This window comes from Saccopteryx bilineata, chromosome 6, assembly GCF_036850765.1.
Source record: "Saccopteryx bilineata isolate mSacBil1 chromosome 6, mSacBil1_pri_phased_curated, whole genome shotgun sequence".
NCBI classification, from domain to species: domain Eukaryota; kingdom Metazoa; phylum Chordata; class Mammalia; order Chiroptera; family Emballonuridae; genus Saccopteryx; species Saccopteryx bilineata.
Window position 1 is genome coordinate 162,735,998 of NC_089495.1, and position 22,956 is coordinate 162,758,953.

At 46.7% G+C, this 22,956-nt stretch overlaps 1 protein-coding gene across 6 annotated transcripts in view; it reads left to right on the forward strand.

Moving 5' to 3' along the window:
- Positions 1–22,956, forward strand: part of NINL (ninein like) — a 203,285-nt gene that overhangs the window by 30,922 nt on the left and 149,407 nt on the right. For 2 of the 6 annotated variants that reach the window (XM_066237906.1, XM_066237908.1), the window contains exon 1: positions 16,641–16,841. The exons of 1 other annotated variant lie outside the window; for it this stretch is intronic. Coding sequence is in view for 1 of the 5 variants with exons in the window: in XM_066237905.1 (XP_066094002.1) it covers positions 16,977–17,088 (112 nt within the window). In the remaining 4 variants the exon portion in view is untranslated. Of the gene's footprint in view, positions 1–16,640; positions 16,842–16,973; positions 17,089–18,728; positions 18,864–21,297; positions 21,344–22,956 lie in introns of those variants that run through there. 3 more of the 6 variants (XM_066237909.1, XM_066237905.1, XM_066237910.1) reach the window with 3 other exon arrangements.

Here is a 22,956-nt window from a genome sequence, read left to right on the forward strand (position 1 = left end):
CCAGTGTGTGTTTTTACTTACCCGCTGGGTGCAAGCTAGGATTAAAGATGATGGCCCACCAGTTTTTGGCTCCATTGTTTCTTTACTGACTGTCCAAATCCAATGCAAACCTGCATGGGTCAGGCGGCTGCGATGATGCCCGTGGATACTGTCTTTACACACATATTAGGAATTTTTGTTCTACTTCTGTGAAAAATGTCTTTGTGGTTTTGATTGCATTGAACTTATAGATTCCCTTAGGCATGCAATTACTTCTTAATGGTCTCCTTACTTCTGCCTTTGCCTTCTTTCTCCTTACAGTCAACAGATGGTCTTAGGTGCTAATTCAATGCCAATAAGAATCCCCAGTTTGGAGTATGGCAAAGAAGGAAATTTTTTTTTCAGTGCAAATAGCTTAATTGTGATACAGCACAGCTATTGCGGTAAGGTACCAAAGAATTGCAAAAATCAATATTAGTATTTTAAGAGAAAAAGTCAGGCTTCTTGCACCGTCCTTTCTTTAGAGAATGGAGGGAGAAAGATATGGAAGTTTCCTGACTTACAAGAACGACTGGGTCATTTAGTTTAACTATAGTTTTCTGAAAGGATAAAGATTATCCGAAGAACTTCCTTTACTTTTCAATAAGAGACAAAATTTACATACCCTACACTGATTTTAGCTCTCCCTTTCTTCATGGAATCCTGAGAGTAACATATACCTCTAGGAGGGGAGATAGACACTAAAAGATTTGTGAATGTCTTTGATATGTAAAATGACATCACTATTGTGTTACCTTGAAGGTTTTAATGTCTTTTATAGATCCTCTAGACCAGTGGTAGTCAACCTGGTCCCACTAGTGGGTGTTCCAGCTTTCATGGTGGGCGGTAGCGGAGCAACCAAAGTATAAATAAAAAGATAGATTTAACTATAGTAAGTTGTTTTATAAAGATTTATTCTACCAAACTTAGCGAAAATCTGACATAAAGTACTTGGTAAGTAATTATTATTATATGCTTTTTTTTCATTTTTCAGAAGCTGGAAACGGGGAGGCAGTCAGACCGACTCCCACATGCGCCCGACAGGGATCCACCCGGCATGCCCACCAGGGGGCAATGCTCTGCCCCTCTGGGGCATCGCTCTATTGCATCCAGAGCCATTCTAGTGCCTGAGGCAGAGGCTGCAGAGCCATCCCCAGAGCCCGGGCCATCTTTGCTCCAATGGAGCCTTGGCTGCGGGAAGGGAAGAGAGAGACAGAGAGGAAGGAGAGGGGGAGGGGTGGAGAAGCAGATGGGCGCTTCTCTGTGTGCCCTGGCTGGGAATTGAACCCGGGACTCCCGCACACCAGGCCGATGCTCTACCACTGAGCCAACCGGCTAGGGCTATTATATGCTTTAACTTGCTGTAACTCTGCTTTATAAATTTTATAAAGTAAAGTTACTTCCCTACTTTATAAATCACCATTACTGTGGAACCGGTGGGTGGTTAGAAAATTTTACTAGTAACAGAGATACAAAAGTGAGTGGTAGGTATAAAAACATTGACTATTCCTGCTCTAAACAAATGTTATAAGCTTGTTAATGATTGTGTCATGTTTTGCCCAACATGTATGTGGTCAAGGGTATATAACCAACCTCAGAGTTATATTCAACACTGCATGATTTGGGTCAGCTATACCCCGTGTTAGTCATATGCAGCCGGCTTAATCAATAAAACTCCTCAAAAATTCATTTCGACTTGGTTTCTCTATGTAAACCCGCGGAAGTAAGGTATAGTACTTTACAACACTATGAGAATAGCACAGCTGTGGAACAGCTCAGTAGTGTTACAGTTCAATATTGAAGCACCATGGCTGTGGAATAGCACTGCTGTGAGGCAGCTTTGTCACAAGGTGGCCCTGGGGCAAGGCCCCTTTTTTGGTCAGCCAGCTCTGCTCTGCCTTCTTGGCTCTACTCCAGCCTGCTCCACTGTGCTCTGCTCTGCTCTGTCTGCTCTTCTCTGCTCTGGCTCATTAAAATTTCTCAGCTCCAGCCAGAAATAGTCTTTCATCTTTGGTAGAAGGGAAAAGTGAAGTCTCTGAGCCAGAGGGGGAGCTGAATTATATAGAGAGAAGTTGTAGGAATATGCTATTAAAATGTGCAGCATTAGGATGACAATTAGAGCCAGTGAGGCACCATAGGGCAAAATCCCTGAGCGAACAAGAATGTGGGGGCCTCTCTGACCCATACTGGAAACAGTGCTTGCTGGAAACAGCAAAACAGCAGGATAAGATTCAGCAACAAGAAATGCTTAGGCTCTCAGAACAGAGATTAGAAGTCAGCATGTTCTGCCTGACCAGGCGGTGGCGCAGTGGATCGATCATCAGACTGGGATGCAGAGGACCCAGGTTCAAGACCCCGAGGTAGCCAGCTTGAGCAAGGGCTCATCTGGTTTGAGCAAAAGCTCACCAGCTTCAACCCAAGGTCGCTGGCTCAAGCAAGGGGTTACTCAGTCTGCTGAAGGCCCATAGTCAAGGCACATATGAGAAAGCAATCAATGAAAAACTAAGGTGTTGCAACGCACAAAGAAAAACTAATGATTGATGCTTCTCATTTCTTCATTCCTGTCTGTTTGTCCCTCTCTATCCCTCTCTCTGACTCTGTCTCTGTAAAAAAAAAAGAAGTCAGCATGTTCCTTGTTCTTTACTTCACCCCCTGAAAACTTCTGCTGTCTGCTTCCTTGAGTTATTTGTACTTGCTAATAAATACCTGAGTAAGGCTGAGGATGAGGCTTCAGTTCTTTGGCCTGCTGACTGGGGCTGTTGGTTTCCCTCAGCCCCTTGGAGCCTTTCATCTGGTCTCCTAATAGTTCATTGTTGCGACAAGTGGTGCCCCATGTGAGGTACCAGAAGTATAATGAGACAAGTGATAGATACATGAATTCCAAACTGCCCTCTTGATGTTCTGCTTATCTGTCAGACCTCACCCTTCCTGGACTATGGCCCCTGAGACAGAGGAATTCCAAGAAGCTGGTCTACCTGCCCCAAGAAGGAGCATTCCAGAAAGCTGAAATCCTAAAACCGTAAAAGGGAACATACCAGGACTTTTGCCTCAGTATCCCCTCAGGCTCTCCCAAACGCTATATAATTCGCCCCTAGTCTGTAACTGGTGCTCTTCTTTCCAAGAGAAGTGCCCGGCAGGGTTCCTTTCTTCCTTTCAATAAAGCCTGTTACTCTGGTCTTTCGAACTCCCATGGATTCCAACACCAAGGAATTGCAAAAATTGGTAGCAATGCCATTTTAAAGAGAAAAAGTCAAGCTTCTTACCCCTCTTTTCTTTAGAGAATGCAGGAGCTTCCTGGCTTATAAGGACAATTGGGTCATCTAGTCATAGTTTAACTATAGTTCTCTGGAAGGACTGAGGCCACTACTTGCTAGACAACAAAGAAGATAAAACTTATCTGAAAACTTCCTTTTCCCCTTCCTTAAGATCCTTTAGGACAGTGGTCCCCAACCCCCAGGCCCCAGACCAGTACCGGTCCATCCGTGGGCCATTTGATACCGGTCCGGCCGGTCCGCAGAGAAAGAATAAACAACTTACATTATTTCCGTTTTATTTATATTTAAGTCTGAACAATGTTTTATTTTTTAAAAATGACCAGATTCCCTCTGTTACATCCATCTAAGACTCACTCTTGAGGCTTGTCTCAGTCACGTGATACATTTATCAATTCCCACCCTAAAGGCCAGTTCGTGAAAATATTTTCTGACATAAAATCAGTCTGTGGGCCCTGGCCGGTTGGCTCAGTGGTAGAGCGTCGGCCTGGCGTGTAGGAGTCCCGGGTTCGATTCCCGGCCAGGGCACATAGGAGAAGTGCCCATCTGTTTCTCTACCCCTCCCCCTCTCCTTCCTTTCTGTCTCTCTACTCCCCTCCTGCAGCGAGGCTCCATTGGAGCAAAGATGGCCTGGGCACTGGGGATGGCTCTGTGGCCTCTGCCTCAGGCGCTAGAATTGCTCTGGATGCAACAGAGCGACGCCCCAGAGGGGCGAAGCGTTGCCCCCTGGTGGGCATGCCGGGTGGATCTCGATCGGGCGCATGCGGGAGTCTGTTTGACTGCCTCCCCGTTTCCAGCTTCGGAAAAATGAAAAAAAAAAAAAAAGAAAGAAAATCTAAAATCAGTCTGTGGCCCAAAAAAGGTTGGGGACCACTGCTTTAGGAGACAATGTTTACGTATCTTACTTAAAAATTCCTATACTGATTCTAACTCTACCTCCCCTCCTGGAGTCCTGAGAGTGACATATACCTCTAGACAGAGGGATCACAAGCCCACTCCCCTTGCTTGAAATACCTGCATATGCTTTCTAATAATCATCCCTTTTAAAATCCTTTATATGTATAAGACTTGTAAACTAAACAAGTAGGGTCTAGCTTATTAGGTTTCCTAATAAGCGAGCCCCAACTCTTTTTTTTTTTTTTTTGTATTTTTCCGAAGCTGGAAACGGGGAGAGACAGCCAGACAGACCCCCTCATGCGCCCGACCGGGATCCACCCATCACGCCCACCAGGGGGCGACACTCTGCCCCTTCGGGGGGTCGTTCCACTGCGACCAGAGCCACTCCAGCGCCTGAGGCAGAGGCCAAGGAGCCATCCCCAGCGCCCGGGCCATCTTTGCTCCAATGGAGCCTCGCTGCGGGAGGGGAAGAGAGAGACAGAGAGGAAGGAGAGGGGGAGGGATGGAGAAGCAGACTGGCGCCTCCCCTGTGTGCCCTGGCCGGGAATCGAACCCGGGACCCCTTGCACACCAGGCCGACGCTCCACCACTGAGCCAACCGGCCAGGGCCTGAGCCCCAACTCTTTTAGCAAAGGTAATTTCATTCAGCTTCTTTCCTTATCCTAAGCTAATCATTTCACTGGCGACAGGGATGGGGTGTAGACACTAGAAGATTTGGAATGTCTTTGCCAGGTATGTAAAACAATTATCACTATCGTGTTATTTTGTGGTCTTGATGTGTGGGAATGTTTTTTCCTTTTAATAGATCTTACAGATAAATGTTTTAAGCTTGTTATTAACTGACTATTGTACCTGCTTCCCCTCCTTACCCATCCGAACTGGTACTTGATTTTGTATAAAAGAAGGCTCAGAACTGTATGAGAACCTACATGATTTGGGACCATGCCCCATGTAGCTAGCTAGACGGCTAATTAATAAACTCCTCAAATTTCTTCTGTAACCTGTCTGGTGTCTCTATGTAACCCACAGATTACAGTACTTTACAACAGAAGAAATGACCTCCCAAGATCTGGCAAAGGAAAAGATGTCCACTTATCCTGTTCGGTAAGGGATACAAGCAGTAGGGGAGTGTAAAGCCAGTATCCAAGGCCACCATCACAGCAGCCTGGCCCATGCAGGTCTGCATTGGATTTGGACAGTTGGTAAAGGAACAATGGAGCCAAAAACTGATGGGCCATCATCTTTAATCCTAGCTTGCACCTAGCGGGCAAGTAAAACACACACTGGGCTCCAAAACCTGCTTATTCAGTACTCACAAAGCTACTGGCTTATCCGAGTTTCCTAGAATCAAAGGTTCTAGCTCACCAGCCTTATTCACCTCTGTTCCCCATCTTCTTCCTTCTCCGTGCACAAACTCTGCACAAACTGGCTTCTCCCTCAGCATTCCACCATCTAGGCTGCTTTTCCTGGCCTCCTCCACGTGGCCTTTCTCTGCTCTGCTCTCTAATGCTAATCTCAGGAACTGAGAGCACAAGCTCTGGGTCTGTCCCACTTTATAGTGTAGAAATCAAAACCTTTAGTTCAATATACAAACAAGGAAGTCTCTGATACAGTCACTTATCTGAGGCATAATGGGATTGTACCACCCCACATCAAAAAGGGTGGGAAAGGCTCAGTCCTAAAATCAAGCCCCAGGCTACAAGGATCCTGCCTGCCCACAGCCCACCTCAACACACATTAATATCACCTGGGTGAAGGGCTTCCATGTGGGCAGCGGCATTTTTAACAAAGTGAGCATAATATATTTTATCTGCCCAACAGCAAGAATCCCTTGAATGCTTGCGGGAGGTCTCTTTTAGGAATCAGGCCAGGGGATTTCCCTTTCCCTTCTTCTCTCCTTCATCATGGGGAATTCCCTTTCCCCTGAGCTGTGGAGTCTCATATTACAGCCATGGGTAGTCCTCTGAGCTGCAGCATGTCAGTGGGAATTTAACTGCCCTCTTGCTCACAATCTGATCTGACAACAATGCCCTTGGTATCCAAAGGAGGGAAGTTCAGACTTAGAAGATTGGGAAAGCACTTTTACCAAGGGGATGGTTTTTTTTTTTTCGTTTTTTTTCTTGTTTTTTTCTTTTTCTGAAGCTGGAAACGGGGAGAGACAGTCAGACAGACTCCCACATGCGCCTGACCGGGATCCACCCGGCACGCCCACCAGGGGCAACGCTCTGCCCACCAGGGAGTGATGCTCTGCCCCTCCGGGGCATCGCTCTGCCGCGACCAGAGCCACTCTAGCGCCTGGGGCAGAGGCCAAGGAGCCATTCCCAGCGCCCGGGCCATCTTTGCTCCAATGGAGCCTTGGCTGCGGGAGGGGAAGAGAGAGACAGAGAGGAAGGAGGGGGGTGGTGGAGAAGCAAATGGGCGCTTCTCCTATGTGCCCTGGCCGAGAATCGAACCCGGGTCCCCCGCACGCCAGGCCGTCGCTCTACCGCTGAGCCAACCAGCCAGGGCTACCAAGGGGATGTTTAAAGCAATCGGGATGGGATATGAAATGACCCCTTGGGATTGAAAAGGACTTGTAAAACTGTTCTCACCACCTAGCCTGAACCTCAGCCCAGCCCTTCTCTCTAGATTTCACCAACCCTAACAAGCAGGAAGTAGCTACAGAAGTAGATACCTTTGCCCCTTTTATTTAAACAACAAAAGGCTGGAATGTTAGGTTTGGTTCCAGGGCTTCTTTAAATCCGGAGCCCCTTTAAAAACTCAAATTCCCCTCATCCAACCCTCCCCTCCCCTGAGGCAACTCCCCCACCCTGGGAAGGTTCTTCAGGAGGGATTTGAGGATTGGGAAATGGAGACAGTGTGTGACCAAGGCGACAAGCTTGTTACAACTGCGGGAAAGAAGGACATTTTCAGAAAGATTACAGGCAAAGCCTAATAGCAACTATGTAGCTTGGGTTTTTTGTGTGCCCTGAGAGGGTAATTAAAATTCAATCTAAAAATTCCTTATAAAGTTCCAGCAAAGCAGATTATAAAAAGCCAATATGATCAATTACTGTACTATTTTTGTTGTGTTTATACAAATTACCAGATCAAGTTAAAACTAGACTTAATACTGTATCTAAGATAATCTTAATTTGACTCTTTAAAAAAATTGCTAAGGGTAATTTTAGAAAGAAAAAAAAGAGAAACCAGTTCATTTAAATAATTTAATTAATGTCTTTTAAAGTTCTTAACAAAAAATATGTTTGTTTTCCCTGGGTTTACAAAAGGTTCCTGTTATCTGTATAATATCTTTGAAAATATGTTTGTTTGCCAATAAAATTGTAAGATATTTTTCCCCGCCGAGAAGGAAGGAATGGGGCTCGGAGCCACCAAGTGTGGAATAGCGAAAGGCTTTATTGAGTACGTGCATCCCACCCGGCAAGGTTCCCTAGCCCCGAGGTAAGATGGAGACCAGGGAAGTTGCACGGATTAAACTGCATGGGAGATATTTAAAGGGGTCCCTTTAGGGAAGTTGAGCTAACATGACGTGGTGAAATCCCACTGGCTGGCAGAGGATCGCTTTTTTCCAAATGGTTCCTGTGAAGCCTCCTTTGGTGCGCTTGGTTGTGGGCGGTCCTAGCCAAAGTTCGCGGGTCTGAGTTCCCCAAGTGACCATCCCCCATTATCCACTGACCTTACAAAAATAATCTATTTTTTTTAAATTCATTTTAATGGGGTGACATTGATAAATCGGGGTACATATGTTCAGAGCAAACATCTCTAGGTTATTTTTTTTCTTTTTTGCATTTTTCCGAAGCTGGAAACGGGGAGGCAGTCAGACAGACTCCCGCATGCGCCCGACCGGGATCCTCCCGGCATGCCCACCAGGGGGTGATGCTCTGCCCATCTAGGCGTCGCTCTGTTGCATCCAGAGCCATTCTAGCGCCTGAGGCAGAGGCCATGGAGCCATCCCCAGCACCCGGGCCATCTTTGCTCCAATGGAACCTCGGCTGCGGGAGGGGAAGAGAGAGACAGAGAGGAAGGAGAGGGGGAGGGGTGGAGAAGCAGATAGGTGCCTCTCCTGTGTGCCCTGGCCGGGAATCGAACCCGGGACTCCTGTATGCCAGGCTGACGCTCTACCACTGAACCAACCGGCCAGGGCCTCTCTAGGTTATTTTGACATTTGATTATGCTGCATTCTCATCACCCAAAGTCCAACAGTCTTCCTTCACCTTCTAACTGGTTTTCTTTGTGCGCCTCCCCTCCCCCAATCCCCTCTCTCTCCTCCCTCCCACCCCGTAACCCCCACACTCTTGTCCATGTCTCTGAGTCTCATTTTTATGTCCCATCTATGTATGGAATCATATAGTTCTTAGTTTTTTCTGATTTACTTATTTCACTCAATATAATGTTATTAAGGTCCATCCATGTTGTTGTAAATGATCCAATGTCATCATTTCTTATGGCTGAGTAGTATTCCATAGTGTATATGTACCAAAGCCTTTTAATCCACTCATCCACTGATGGACACTTGGGCTGTTTCCAGATCTTCGCTATTGTGAACAATGCTGCCATAAACATGGGGGTGCATTTCTTCTTTTGAAACAGTGCTATGGTGTTCTTGGGGTATATTCCTAAAAGTGTTATAGCTGGGTCAAAAGGCAGTTCTATTTTTAATTTTTTGAGGAATCTCCATACTGTTTTCCACAGTGGCTGCACCAGTCTGCATTAAAATAATCTATTTATAAAGGTCATAAAATATGTTCATATAAGTATCAACCTAGCCTGACCTGTGGTGGTGCAGTGGATAAAACATTGACCTGGAATGCTCATGTTGCCTGTGCAAAATCCTGGGCTTACCTGGTCAAGGCTTGTACAGGAAGCAACTACTGAGTTGATACTTCTTGCTCTTCCCCATCTTTATCTCTCCTCTCTCTAAAAATCAATAAATAAAAATAAATTTTAAAAAAGATAAAGTATCAATCTAAAATTACTAATTACTAACTTAGTTCTCATTGAAAGTTAAGGTTCTTAGAAGTTAATAATTGTAAAGCCAGTGTCCTCGGCTACCATCATAGCCACCCGGCCCATGCAGGTTCACATTGGATTTGGACAGTTGGTAAAGAAACAATGGAGCCAAAAACTGGTGGGCCATCATCTTTAATCCTAGCTTGCACCCGGCAGGCAAGTAAAAACACACATTGGGCTCCAAAACCCACTCACATTCAGTGCTCACAAAGCTACTGACTTATCCAAGTTTCCTAGAATCAAAGGTTTCTAGCTCACCAGCCTTATCACCTCTGTTCCCCATCTCCTTCCTTCTCCCTGCACAAACTCTGCACAAATTGGCTTTTCCTTCAGTACTCTGCCATCTTGGCTGCTCCTCCTGGCCTCCTCCATGTGGCCTTTCTCTGCTCTCTCCTCTCTGCTGTCTCCTCTAATGCTAATCTCAGGAACTGAGAGAGCTAGCTCCCATTCTGCCCCCATTTTATAGTGTAGAAATCAAAAACCCTTAATCCAATATACAAAATAGGGAAGTCTCTAATACAAAGTCACTTATCTGAGGCATGATGGGATTGTACCACCCCACATCAAAAAGGGTGGCAAAGGCTTAGTCCTAAAATCAAGCCCCAGGCTACAAGGATCCTGCCTGCCCACAGCCCGCCCCAACACACATTAATATCACCTGGGCGATGGGCCTCCACGTGGGCAGCACCATCTTTAACAAAGTGAGCATAATATATTTAATCTGCCCAACAACAATTATGATTAATTAGAAAGAAATTATATGGTTTTTATTTATTTGTTTTATTTTATTTTTTTTTTACAGAGACTGAGAGTGAGTCAGAGAGAGGGATAGACAGGGACCGACAGACAGGAACGGAGAGAGATGAGAAGCATCATCATTAGTTTTTCATTGCGTGTTGCAACACCTTAGTTGTTCATTGATTGCTTTCTCATATGTGCCTTGATTGTGGGCCTTCAGCAGACCAAGTAACCCCTTGCTGGAGCCAGCAACCTTGGGTTTTTAAGCTGGTGGGCTTTTGCTCAAACCAGATGAGCCCACGCTCAAGCTGGCGACCTCGGGGTCTTGAACCTGGGTCCTCTGCATCCTAGTCCGACGCTCTATTCACTGCGCCACCGCCTGGTCAGGCGAAATTATATGGTTTTAATGATAAAATTTATAAGGTATGGAGGTACTTTTGAAGGAAAAGGAAGAAAGTAAATTGTTCTGAAAGTTGGTTATTTCTGAATAGCTTCGACAGGTCTGTGTAAATTGCAGAAAGTTTGTTCAGGTTGTAGAAGGTTTCTGCAGAGGGAAGAAACAAAAATAGAAGCAACTAAGAAAGTAGACAGCCTGGCCTGTGGTGGCGCAGTGGATAAAAGCATCGACCTGGAAATGCTAAGGTCTCCGGTTCGAAACCCTGGGCTTGCCTGGTCAAGGCACATTATGGGAGTTGATGCTTCCAACTCCTCCCCCCACCTTCTCTCTCTCTCTCTCTCTCTGTCTCTCCCTCTCCTCTCTAAAATGAATAAAAAAAAAAGAAAGTAGACAAAGGTGAGAAAGAAATAAAAAAGGAAGGATTTTAGAAAAAAGATTGTCCTGAAAGGAAAATAAAAAGGAATATTATGAAATTCTCAGGTGCCTCAGGAACTTCAGAAATTTACCCAAACTTATAAGTATTGCAGAAGGAGCCAATAGCCTTCTTTTTTCTTTTTTACAGGGATAGAGAGAGAGAGTCAGAGAGTAGGTTAGACAGGGACAGACAGACAGGAGCAGAAAGAGATGAGAAGCATCAATTATCAGTTTCTCCTTGCAACACCTTAGTTGTTCATTGATTGCTTTCTCATATGTGCCTTGACCATGAGCCTTCAGCAGACTGAGTGACCCCTTGCTCAAGCCAGCGACCTTGGGTCCAAGATGGTGAGTTTTTTGGTTAAGCCAGATGAGCCTGCGCTCAAGCTGGCAACCTCGGGGTCTCAAACCTGGGTTCTCTGCATCCCAGTCCGATGCTCTATCCACTGTGCCACCGCCTGGTCAGGCGCCAATAGCTTTCTCAAGCCCCAAAACAGAAACAAAAAGGGGGGAGTCAGGAGGAGAGATTCACCCTACAAGAACAATTGTATATGGCTCTTTTTACTCTGACTTTTTTGAACATTTCCTCATCTAGACTTAATGCAGCTGAGAGCCATTTTATACCAGCCAAACAACAGCCTAAGCCTCTTATGTTGTACTAGGATATACAATATTAGCTGGCCCTGAGTGGAAGAATCCTGTCAAATTACTAACCTGAGGGTGAGGGTTTGTTGCAATCTTTTTTTTTCCTTTTTTTCTTTTTTTACAGAGACAGAGAGAGAGTCAGAGAGAGGGATAGACAGGGACAGACAGACAGACAGGAATGGAGAGATGAGAGGCATCAATCATTAGTTTTTCATGGTGCATTGCGACACCTTAATTGTTCATTGATTGCTCTCCCATACATGCCTTGACCATGGGCCTTCAGCAGACTGAGTAACCCCTTGCTGGAGCCAGTGACCTTGGGCTCAAGCTGGCGACCTCAGGGTCTTGAACCTGGGTCCTCTGCATCCCAGTCCGACGCTCTATCCACTGCGCCACCTCCCGGTCAGGCTGTTTGTTGCAATCTTGTCATCAACAGGTAATATATAATAAATGGAATGTCCCACCATCTTCTGGCTCCACAGATCTTTTACTGTCTGTTCAAATTCAATGTGAACGTGCATGGCCTTGGCATCTGACCATATGTCTGGCACAGACAGCAGGATTTGGATCAGATTGGAATGGAGTCACCAACACCCTTGAGGAGTGGTGTAAAGCCAGGAGCCAGGGCCACCATCATAGCCATCTGGCCCATGCAGGTTCACATTGGGTTTGGACAGTCGGTAAAGAAACAACGGAACCAAAAGCTGGTGGGCCATCATCTTTAATCCTAGCTTGCACCCGGCGGGCAAGTAAAAATACACACTGGGCTCCAAAACCCACTCGTCAGTACTCACAAAGCTACTTACTTATCTGAGTTTCCTAGAATCAAAGGTGTCTACCTCACCAGCCTCATTCTCCTTTGTTCCCCATCTCCTTCTCTCTCTTTGCACAAACTCTGCACAAACTGGCTTCTCACTCAACACTCCGCCATCTTGGCTGCTTCTCCTGGTCTCCTCCGCATAGCCTTTCTCTGCTCTCCCCCCAATATTAATCTCAGGAACAAGAGAGAACAAGCTCCTGGTCTGTCCCCATTTTATAGTGCAGAAATCAAAACCTTTAATACAATATACAAAATAAGAAAGTCTCTGATACAAACTCGACCCCACATCAAAAAGGGTGGGAAAGGCTTAGTCCTAAAACAAAGCCCCAGGCTACAATCCTGCCTGCCCACAGCCTGCCCCCAACACACATTAATACAATCATGCCCATCCCAAGCAATCACCTGGGTGACGGGCTTCCACCTGGGCAGTGCCATCTTTAACAAAGTGAGCATAATATATTTTATCTGCCCAACAAGAAGGGTAGAGGAGTGGTTATTGTTCTTCAGTATATAGTTCTCCATGGCTCTTCTTTGATGGGCCATGGGCTGGGTTTTTTGCAACCCTGCAAGAGGAAACCAGTTCTGTGCTAGAAGCTGCTCAAGGTCAAATGCTCCAGGGTAAGCTGCAGACCAAGCGGCAACAATGGCGTGAACTGGAATGGTCACTGGAGAAAGTGCTACATATCCAAGAACTGCAGGTCAGGCAATAAGCTGAGAACCAGTGATGGCTTGAACTGGAGTAAGTGCTGGAGAAGGAGTGTCAGGTTTGTGAGCTCCAGTTTGCCCAGGAAGTAAAACACTGGCACCAACAGTTAGTGGAGAAACAACTACAGATTCAAGAACTTGAGTCTTAGCCTCAGGCTGAGAGCTGGCAGCCTCAGGGTCTGAAATGGTCACTGAAGAAGGAACATCTGTGCCAGGTGGAGTGGCTCTTAGTTGACAGGAGCAGGAGTTTCCAACTCCTTCTCTTCTGAAGATGAGGCTTGGATTACAGCTGATGTCTGCAGACTCAGAGCTCAGCCAGTGGTTGCCCAGAAGGTAAAAACCCAGCAGCCAAGCATTCCTCAGGGGCAGGCGCAACCCCCTACACAGATGGTAGCAGATTTGGGGGAGCTGGAGGCAGCTCGGGATCATAAAGCAGTGAGGGCTGCTGCCTGTGCTGTCTCCCTAACTGACAAATAAAACAGGCCTGTAAAGGCGACCCAAATACAGATGTGGGCAGATTTGATTGCAGCCAGGGCAGATAGAAATTGGATGGCAGGTCTAGTAGAGTCCTGTTAGAGCTTTGGCAGCAGCTTGAGCCAGAGCAGAGAGGTTCCAACTGCTGAAAACATGGGGAAGCGAGTGACCCCGGCAGCTGCCAAGAGAATGATTGACATTCGAGTTGCATGGTTGCAAGATTACGTGGAGACAGTTGTAGGAAAGGAGGATCCTCCCCAAGGCCCATTGTTCCAGTTTGAATAGGGGGAAGGCTGAGGGACCCACCTAACGGGGATGGACCTGAAGCCTCATGTGAAATTGGCAGTCCACTGGTTCCCTTCTAACGTGCAGCAGGTGTTGGCATTAGAAGGTAATAGGTGCTTTTTGGCAGCAGCAGTAAAAAAACTATCAGAATGGCGTAGGCCTTGAACGTGTTTGACCCCGCCAAGCCGTGTAAACTTGCTGAGGGGTTTGGATGCAGCTTGTGGAAATGGACAGAGTGCTTATGGAATGGCACTGAGGCCTGTTAATAAAGCGCAGTATACCTAGTTGCCCATAATGGACCTTTATCTTGGTGATTTGTACAGAGAGCTGGGCTATCGTGGACTGATCATTGAGCAATGTAGTGGACTCCTGGACTGCAACCTGAGAGGGGCACCAGCTCCTTTGTTGGATGGACATGCCACTTTTGGATAGTATGAGACATCTTAATGGAGGTGGCCCAGCTCCAGTGTAGGCCCTTCTGCACTGGGAAGCTGCTTTCATCATGGACACAGCCCTGGATTATACAGGCCCTCCCACCTACCATGGGGTAGGGAGCTAGAGATAGGCCTCCAGTTAGCAGAGTGCTCATTTAAGTAAATAAAATTTTATTATGTAATTTGCTTATGAATAAATGTGAGTGAAAAAATATTTTAATATACAATATTATTTTAATAAAAATATATTTTAATAAAAATATAATTACATACCATATAAATATCCAAACTGTGTTGCAATCAATCAGAAAAATATTTATTTTTATTTTTATTTATTGATTTTTAGAGGGTGAGGAGAAAGAGAGAGAGAGCGATGTTAGGTTTGGGGAGATGTGCTGTGGCTGCCAGAGTTTAATTCTTGAAGGAGCAGGAACAGGGAAGGGCTGATAGGGTCCCTGTGAGGCTGAGAACAAAGAGATCAGCACAAAGCTGGGAAAATATCCTGCATTCTATTGGTTAGAGACCCTTATCAGAAGTTTATGTTTGAAATTCTACACTAAGCTAAACCCTTCCCCTGTTGCTATGCTGCACACGACCTCCCTAGCGAATAGCTAACTGCCACCACATCTGCTTCTGTTTAATGCTTGCTCACTTAGGATATATAAGGACCCAGTTGTAAGCGCCAGGCACGACTCTCATTTGCAGCCCCTTGAGGGTTCGTCCCTGCGCAGGTTAAACTTGGCCAATAAAGTAAGATCTAAACCCCTGAAAGTCTCCGACGTTTGTTCTCGTGCTTGGTGAATGCAACAAGAGAGAAAGGGGAGGAGCAGGAAGCATCAACTCTCATACGTGCCTTGACCAGGCAAACCCAAGGTTTCCAACTGGCAACCTCAGCGTTCCAGGTCGATGCTTTATCCCACTGCGCCACCACAGGTCAGGCAATTGGAACAATATTTAATTAATAGAATGAAGGGGTTATATTAGCTTGAAGGTGTTATATCACAACTAAAACAATTATTTTGTTTTACAAACAGCCTGGACACGTTTTCAGTTATCAACTGCAGCTATTGTCTATGCTACAATGCCACTTGATTCAGCACACTTGACCACAAAAATAATGAATTGTTTGACCTTGGGTGCACACTGGCAAACTGCCTAAAAGACTGTGGGTTTCACATCACCGCTAAACGTCAAACAGTTCATATCAAGTGCAGATGAGTACAAAAGTTGTAAATCTTTATAAATTTTTTTTTAAAAATAAAGAAGTATTGCGAATCCATTCGACCAATTATTGGAAGTTAACCCTAGATTAGTCACACGCGGAATTCTTTTCTGCGTATCACTATCTTCTTTCTTAAACATCTCGTTTTCCAATAATCAAAGATGCTTCTGCTTCTGAGTAGCTTGAGATTTTTTTGGGGGGGGGTATTTTTCCGAAGCTGGAAACAGGGAGAGACAGTCAGACAGACTACCGCATGCGCTCGACCGGGATCCACCCGGCATGCCCACCAGGGGGCGATGCTCTGCCCCTCCAGGACATCGCTCTGCCGAGACCAGAGCCACTCTAGTGCCTGGGGCAGAGGCCAAGGAGCCATCCCCAGCGCCCGGGCCATCCTCGCTCCAATGGAGCCTTGGCTGCGGGAGGGGAAGAGAGAGACAGAGAGGAAGGGGGGGGGGTGGAGAAGCAAATGGGCGCCTCCCCTATGAGCCCTGGCCGGGAATCGAACCGGGTCCCCCGCACGCCAGGCCGCCGCTCCACTGCTGAGCCAACCGGCCAGGGCCTGAGTAGCTGAGATTTTAAAGTAGCGGAGAATATTAAAAATTTAATCGTGGGCCACATAAACTCATTATGCAGGCTGTATGTTGGCCATGCCTGCTCTAGTCTCAGGGCTTTAGTCAGTTGCTACCACACATGTCTTTTCTCACTTCCTTTCTGGCCTTCACTTAAAATGTTACCTTCTCACTTACCTTCCCTGGTCAACCTCCTGCACTCCTTATCCCCATCTCCTAGTTAGTCCTCTTTAGCATTTAAAACTATCTTACATTTTTGTATATTTTATTTAAGTTTTTAAATTGTTTTCCAGATGTAAATTCTAAAGGGGCTCCCGCCTCCCTAACCCGTCCTTCTCCCGCATTGTAACTTCTGTAACCTCAGACCCTAGCAGAATTACTAGCATGAGTAGGTGATTAATAAATATTTATTGAATGTATATATGACGGAAAGATAATAACCAGTTTTACATCTCCCGGTTTCCTCAACTATGAATCTGGAGTCAGTCTCCTCTGGTTGTTTCTAGCATAGGATGCTAGACCAAGAACTAAACCCCACAGAGAACACACCGCTTACTGGGGCTATCGAGGTCAGGATTCTACGCTCCAGAATTTCCCTAGAGGTTGTCGGTTATTTCCCACATTCTCCACCTGGTACAGCTCGGAACACTCCAGGTGCCCTGTCTGCCCCTGTCCCGCCCCCTCGCTCTCGCGCACTTCCGGTCCCGCCCCACGGCTGGCCCACTCGCGGCACCGCCTCCTCCGCGTTTGGCCGGCTGCCCCAGTGTAGGGAGGTGAAGGGGCGGCACCGGTGGCCGGGATGAGCGCGGCATCTGGACATTCCGACACAAAGAGCTGAGGCTGACGCGGGGTCAGAGCCACGGGCCTGCTCAGGTTCCTTGGCCCGGGTCTCTGTGATCTGCACGCGGGCGAAGAGGGTGGAACCCCCCCACGCTGCCCAGGTGAGCGGGGTCGGGGCTGGCCTGCGGGACAGCAGGGCCGGCAGGGTCGGGCGGCGGCACGCGCCTCCAGTGGGTCCGCCTTGCTAGGAAGTCGGCTGGTAGGACGACAGTGCTCTGGGCGGAGCACGAACAGGGATGAAAACCTGTGGAACCCCCACTCCCTGCCGCTCGCCTCGGCGCCGGGACCCTGGCCACTGCATGGGGTGCGCGCTTCCCCTTGGCTCCGGTTATAGGGGCTGCAGGTTAGGTAAGTGTGAGATGATGTCCGGCTTTTCCCGTCATCCTGGAGGGCTAAGGGTGGGGTCGCTTTAAAATAAGGTTTTCTCCGGGAACCCGGCTGCTTAACCAAGCCTTTAAAAACCAGGTCTTACAATTCGGCCATTTCTCAAGTGTCGGTGCCCGTTTGAACAATTTGCGTTGTTCCGGCCCCTTTACTGAAGTTAAGTTCAGCTCCTGGTGTGCGATGCGGGATGGGGCGAACCAGTGGTTCCTTTGGGAAAGTGACGGTTGGGGAGAGTCGTGGTCTCAGTGGGGCCGATGCAGCCTCTTTGCTTCCCAGATGCGCCGCAGCCGGTGGCCAGGCGCCTTTGCCATCCTGGCGTCCTCTATGTCCTCTGCAAAACGCGAAGGCCCCATCCCTCTAAGGCGAATTATTCGACAGAATCATCTCCTGTAAATAAGATTGCAACTTTTTAGGATGTACCCGTTTCCTTTTGTTGTATTACGTGGAAAACTATTTGAAATAAGATGCCAGTCTCTGGAGCAGAAAAGCCTGTTGTTTCCTCTGTTGTACTAGTTTGGCAGAATAGCCTCTTGACTCTCTACAAATGCCATGTAGGAGTCTTTCCGATCTCTTTGGGTGTTTCACTCTCATAAATCATGCCCTGGTGCGTTGTTAGGAGCTCTGTGTAGGTCTGTGTTTGCACGAGATGGAAGTGAGAAGGGTCACTTGGTTCCTTTTTGCTCTAGGAGACCCAGATCAAGCTTTGGAATGGGGAAATGGTGGGGTGAGTGAGGGTGAAGGTGGAGGGGAGGAGAACTATACTGCTCACAAAAATTAGGGGATATTTTTTTTCACTTAATATTCATATTGAAATGTCCCCTAATTTTTGTGGGCAGTATATGAAGCTTGATGTCTTGGAGAAGGTCAGACCTTAAGATCCCACCACCAACACTGTTAATAGGAGGAAGGGATTATCAGTGATGGCAACTTTCTTCTTAGAGGCCTTTGCTGTGGTTTCCAGGTTTTTCACATTGGATTTTGAATACTTTTAAAAGAAAATTTTAAAAAATTAATGATAGTTAAAACTGGCCTATTAAAGAGAACATTATCAGCGGTCTTACAATTTTAATAGCTTTGTGCAAGAATATGTAATATGTTAAAAAAGAAATGCTAAGGCAGTTAGAGAAGCAGGCTACCACTGTGGTGCCCTTGTTGTTTGATTTTTTTTTTTTTTTGTACTTTTCTGAAGCTGGAAACTGGGAGAGACAGTCAGACAGACTCCCGCATGCGCCTGACCAGGATCCACCCCGCGCGCCCACCAGGGGGCGACGCTCCGCCCACCAGGGGGCGATGCTCTGCCCCTCCGGGGTGTCACTCTGTTGCTACCAGAGCCACTCTAGCACCTGGGGCAGAGGCCAAGGAGCCATCCCCAGCGCCCCGGCCATCCTTGCTCCAATGGAGCCTTGGCTGCGGGAGGGGAAGAGAGAGATAGAGAGGAAGGAGAAGGGGAGAGGTGGAGCAGCAGATGGGCGCTTCTCCTGTGTGCCCTGGCCGGGAATCGAACCCGGGACTTCCGCACGCCAGGCTGATGCTCTACCACTGAGCCAACCGGTCAGGGCCTTGTTTGATTTTTTTAAAATATTTTTTTATTTATTCATTTTTAGAGAGAGAGGAAAGAGAGAAGGGGGAAGGAGCAGGAAGCATTAACTCCCATATGTGCCTTGACCAGGCAAGCCTGGGGTTTTGAACCGGTGACCTCAGCGTTCCAGGTCAACACTTTATCCACTGTGCCACCACAGGTCAGGCTTGTTGTTTATTTCACATCGTCTAGTGATTTAAACTAATACAAATTTAATTGGTTTATATTGGCAAATAAAAGCTGCATTTTCACATTTAAGTATAGTATAGTTCCTAGTCAATAAAAATTAGAGGATAATCAGCTTTGCAGAATGGGAAAATAACCTTTTCCAAAGACCTTGAACTTCAGATAACATTAACTACCATCAAATTAGAAAGAGAGCACTTTATGGAGGAAAAGTTAGGGTGTACAATGTTTTTAATTGAGGAGTTTATATAAACTTTGATGGAAAATTGTTTTTCCCTAAATTGTATTCCTTGGAAGTTGTAAACTCAGTGTTAGTGCTTCCTTTGTTTTGAATCCTTATGCATGTTTGGTGGTGGATAATAGAGTAACAAAAAAGTTGCAAAGTTCTAACTATTAAGTATTCAAGGTATTCAGATCCTGCCCTTTTATGGTGATTGACTTTATATGCCAGTTAAGAGGATGGTTCCTTTTTCTTTTTTCTTTTTAGATGAAACATGTGGCATTTGAGACTTGGGGCATGTGAGAGGAGGTCCTTCTTTCTACATTGGACACTTAGGTTTAGATTTGCCATAAATAGGTGGCTACTAGATCTCTCTCCTTCCCTGGCTCAGGAAAGGTTTAGAAAAAGGAGCCAAAACACAGTGTCCTGGCCTCACTCTTGACTAGAAGGAATGCCCTCCTCCAGCCCAAAAGGGCATTTCCAGTGCCATGGCCACTTGCCTCTCTAATTCCATGGTCTTTCTGTAAAGGTTGAGTTGGCAGCAGTCATAACAGGGCTGTAGATCTGGCTTTAGCTTAGTCCTTGGTTTCAAGTACAAATTAGGAATTCAGGCTCAAGGCCAGAAATTTTGTTAATCACAAGCAAGAGGCCACAACTTTGGGTCAGACTACCTGGAGCTATTTGGAGGGGGTTGGTAGCAGGTTTTCCTTCCCCATCCTGGAATAATCTTGAGTCGCCTTGTGAGAGTTCTTTACCAAAGGATTCTAAATATCTGAACCATGAGACGGAGACATCTTATGGAGGATGTTCTCTATGTTTATCCTTGTAAGGCCGGGCCGCCGCCATCATGGCCGTTCACGTGCAGGTTCTCATTGAATTGTGACACATGGTAAAGAAACAGTAGAGTCAAAGGATGGTGGGCCATTCTGTTTATCTGTGTCTCACCAAGACAGGCAAGGCACAAGAAAAGCCAAGGGGCCTGACCAGGCGGTGGCACAGTGGATAGAGCGTCGGACTGGGATGCCGAGGACCCAGGTTCGAGACCTCAAGGTCGCCAGCTAGAGCATGGGCTCATCTGGTTTGAGCAAATCTCACCAGCTTGGACCCAAGGTCGCTGGCTTGAGCAAGGGGTTACTCGGTCTGCTGAAGGCCCATGGTGGTCAAGGCACATATGAAAAAGCAATTAATGAACAACTAAGGTGTCGCAATGCGCAACAAAAAACTAATGATTGATGCTTCTCATCTCTCTCCGTTCCTGTCTGTCTGTCCCTGTCTATCCCTCTCTCTGACTCACTCCCTGTCTCTGTAAAAAAAAAAAAAAAAAAAGAAAAAGAAAAGCCAAGGGAAAAGCAGAAAACCTGAGAATGGGAAGTGGGGAGGTAGAGTGACAGACTCCTGCAGGTGCCCCAACTGAATTCCACCCAGGGGATGTTCCACCCATCTGGGGCTGTTGCTCGGCAACTAAACTATTGCAGAGCCTGAGGCTAGGCCATTGGAGGCATCCTCAGAGTCCCAGGTCAATTTGCTCCAGCCTTGGTTGTGGGAGGGGAAGATGGTCTCTTCTGCTGTGTGCCCTGGGGAATCAAGTCCCAGACGTCCATAAGCCCGCCCAATGCTCTACCACTGAGCCAACCAGCCAGGGTGTATTTTTATCCTCTTTTGACAAAAGTTGGAGCATGCCTGTGGTGCTGCCTGGTTGTACTTTTTTTATTTCCTTCAATCCTGGATTGTCGTTCTATAGACTTTAAGGAATAAAATAGCTTCTAGTTTCTCAGTCTGGTTCACAGTCTGCCCTCAACTGAAATCATTTGTCAAATGAACCAAAGCCCTCCAGGTAATTCTGTTGCACTTAAATTTGAGGATCTTTGATATATGCCAGTTTTTGTGCGTTTGACCATTTTGTATTTCATTAGATGAAACTGACAAATCTTTGTGTTATGAGAAATACCCTTTTATTTTATTTTATTTTTATTTATTTATTTTTTTGTATTTTTTCTTTTTTTTTTAATTTTTAATTTTTATTTTATTTTATTTATTCATTTTAGAGAGGAGAGGGAGAGACAGAGAGAGAGAGAGAGAGAGAGAGAGAGAGAGAGAGAGGAGACAGAGAGAGAGAAAGGGGGAGGAGCTGGAAGCATCAACTCCCATATGTGCCTTGACCAGGCAAGCCCAGGGTTTCGAACCGGCGACCTCAGCATTTCCAGGTCGACGCTTTATCCACTGCGCCACCACAGGTCAGGCTGTATTTTTTCGAAGTTGGAAACAGGGAGGCAGCCAGACAGACTCCTGCATGTGCCCGACCGGGATCCACCCTGCATGCCCACCAGGGGGCGATGCTCTGCTGCAATCAGAGCCATTCTAGCGCCTGAGGCAGAGGCCACAGAGCCATCCTCAGCGCCCGGGCAAACGCTGCTCCAATGGAGCCTCGGCTGCGGGAGGGGAAGAGAGAGACAGAGAGGAAGGAGGGGTGGAGGGGTGGAGAAGCAGGTGGGCGCTTCTCCTGTGTGCCCTGGCCGGCAATCGAACCCGGGACTCCTGCACGCCAGGCCGACGCTCTACCTCTGAGCCAACTGGCCAGGGCCAAGAAATACCCTTTTAATCTAGTTACTTTTTTGGGGGATCTGCTTTGTCTATTAAGTAAAGATTTGGTGTGTTGGAGTTTCTCAAAATGATCCTCATTTATTGTTATTCTTAAAGATCTGAAGGGAAGTCATTCTCCACAATTTCTAGATTTTCAAGGTTCTAGTAAGGAATTTTACATCTCTAGAAATCCATCAGTATGTTTTTAGCTGCCAATGATGGAATACTCAGTCTGGGATTAAACAAATAGGAAGGGCTAGGAAGGAAAATCAGGGATTCACAATGGGTTAATTTATTTTGGCTGAACCAACCTTTGGTGGCCCTAGTTCCTCTTCTGCGTAGTGTCACATTGGTGGTGGGCGTCTCACTCACAGGTGGAGGGAAAGTGAGGTTTGGCTTTTGTAGCTCTCTCTCTCTCCTTTTTTTCTTCAAGTTTACCTTCTTTTTGATTCTCAATCAAAGATCCCTGAGATCTCAATCAGCTTCTTCCAATGGCTAATAATTCTACCCAGAAGTTCCAGAAAAAAGTTTTTATTTTTATTGAATTTATTAGGATGACACTATTTACCATAATTATACAGGTTTCAGGTGACAAATTCTACAACATTTTTGTACGTTTTGTGTGTTCACTCCCCCAAGTCAAGTCTTGTCCACCTGCCTCAGCTCCCTTCCTCTCAGCAGTTACCACACTGTTATCCGTGTCCATGAAGTTTTCTTTTTTTTTTACTTTATCCCTTCACTTCCCTTGCCCAGGCCCCCTATATCCCTCCGCCACCCCTGACAGCTGTCAGCATTCTCTTGATGTATGAGTCTGTCTCTACTTTGCTTGTTAGTTCATTTTGTCTCCAGATTCTACATGTGAGTGAAATCATATTGTACTTGTCTTTTTTTTTTTTTTTTTTTTTTCATTTTTCTGAAGCTGGAAACAGGGAGAGACAATCAGACAGACTCCCGCATGCGCCCGATCGGGATCCACCCGGCACGCCCACCAGGGGGGACGCTCTGCCCACCAGGGGGCGATGCTCTGGGCGTCGCCATGTTGCGACCAGAGCCACTCTAGCGCCTGAGGCAGAGGCCACAGAGCCATGCCCAGCGCCCGGGCCATCTTTGCTCCAATGGAGCCTTGGCTGCGGGAGGGGAAGAGAGAGACAGAGAGGAAAGCGCGGCGGAGGGGTGGAGAAGCAAATGGGCGCTTCTCCTGTGTGCCCTGGCCGGGAATCGAACCCAGGTCCTCCGCACGCTAGGCCAACGCTCTACCGCTGAGCCA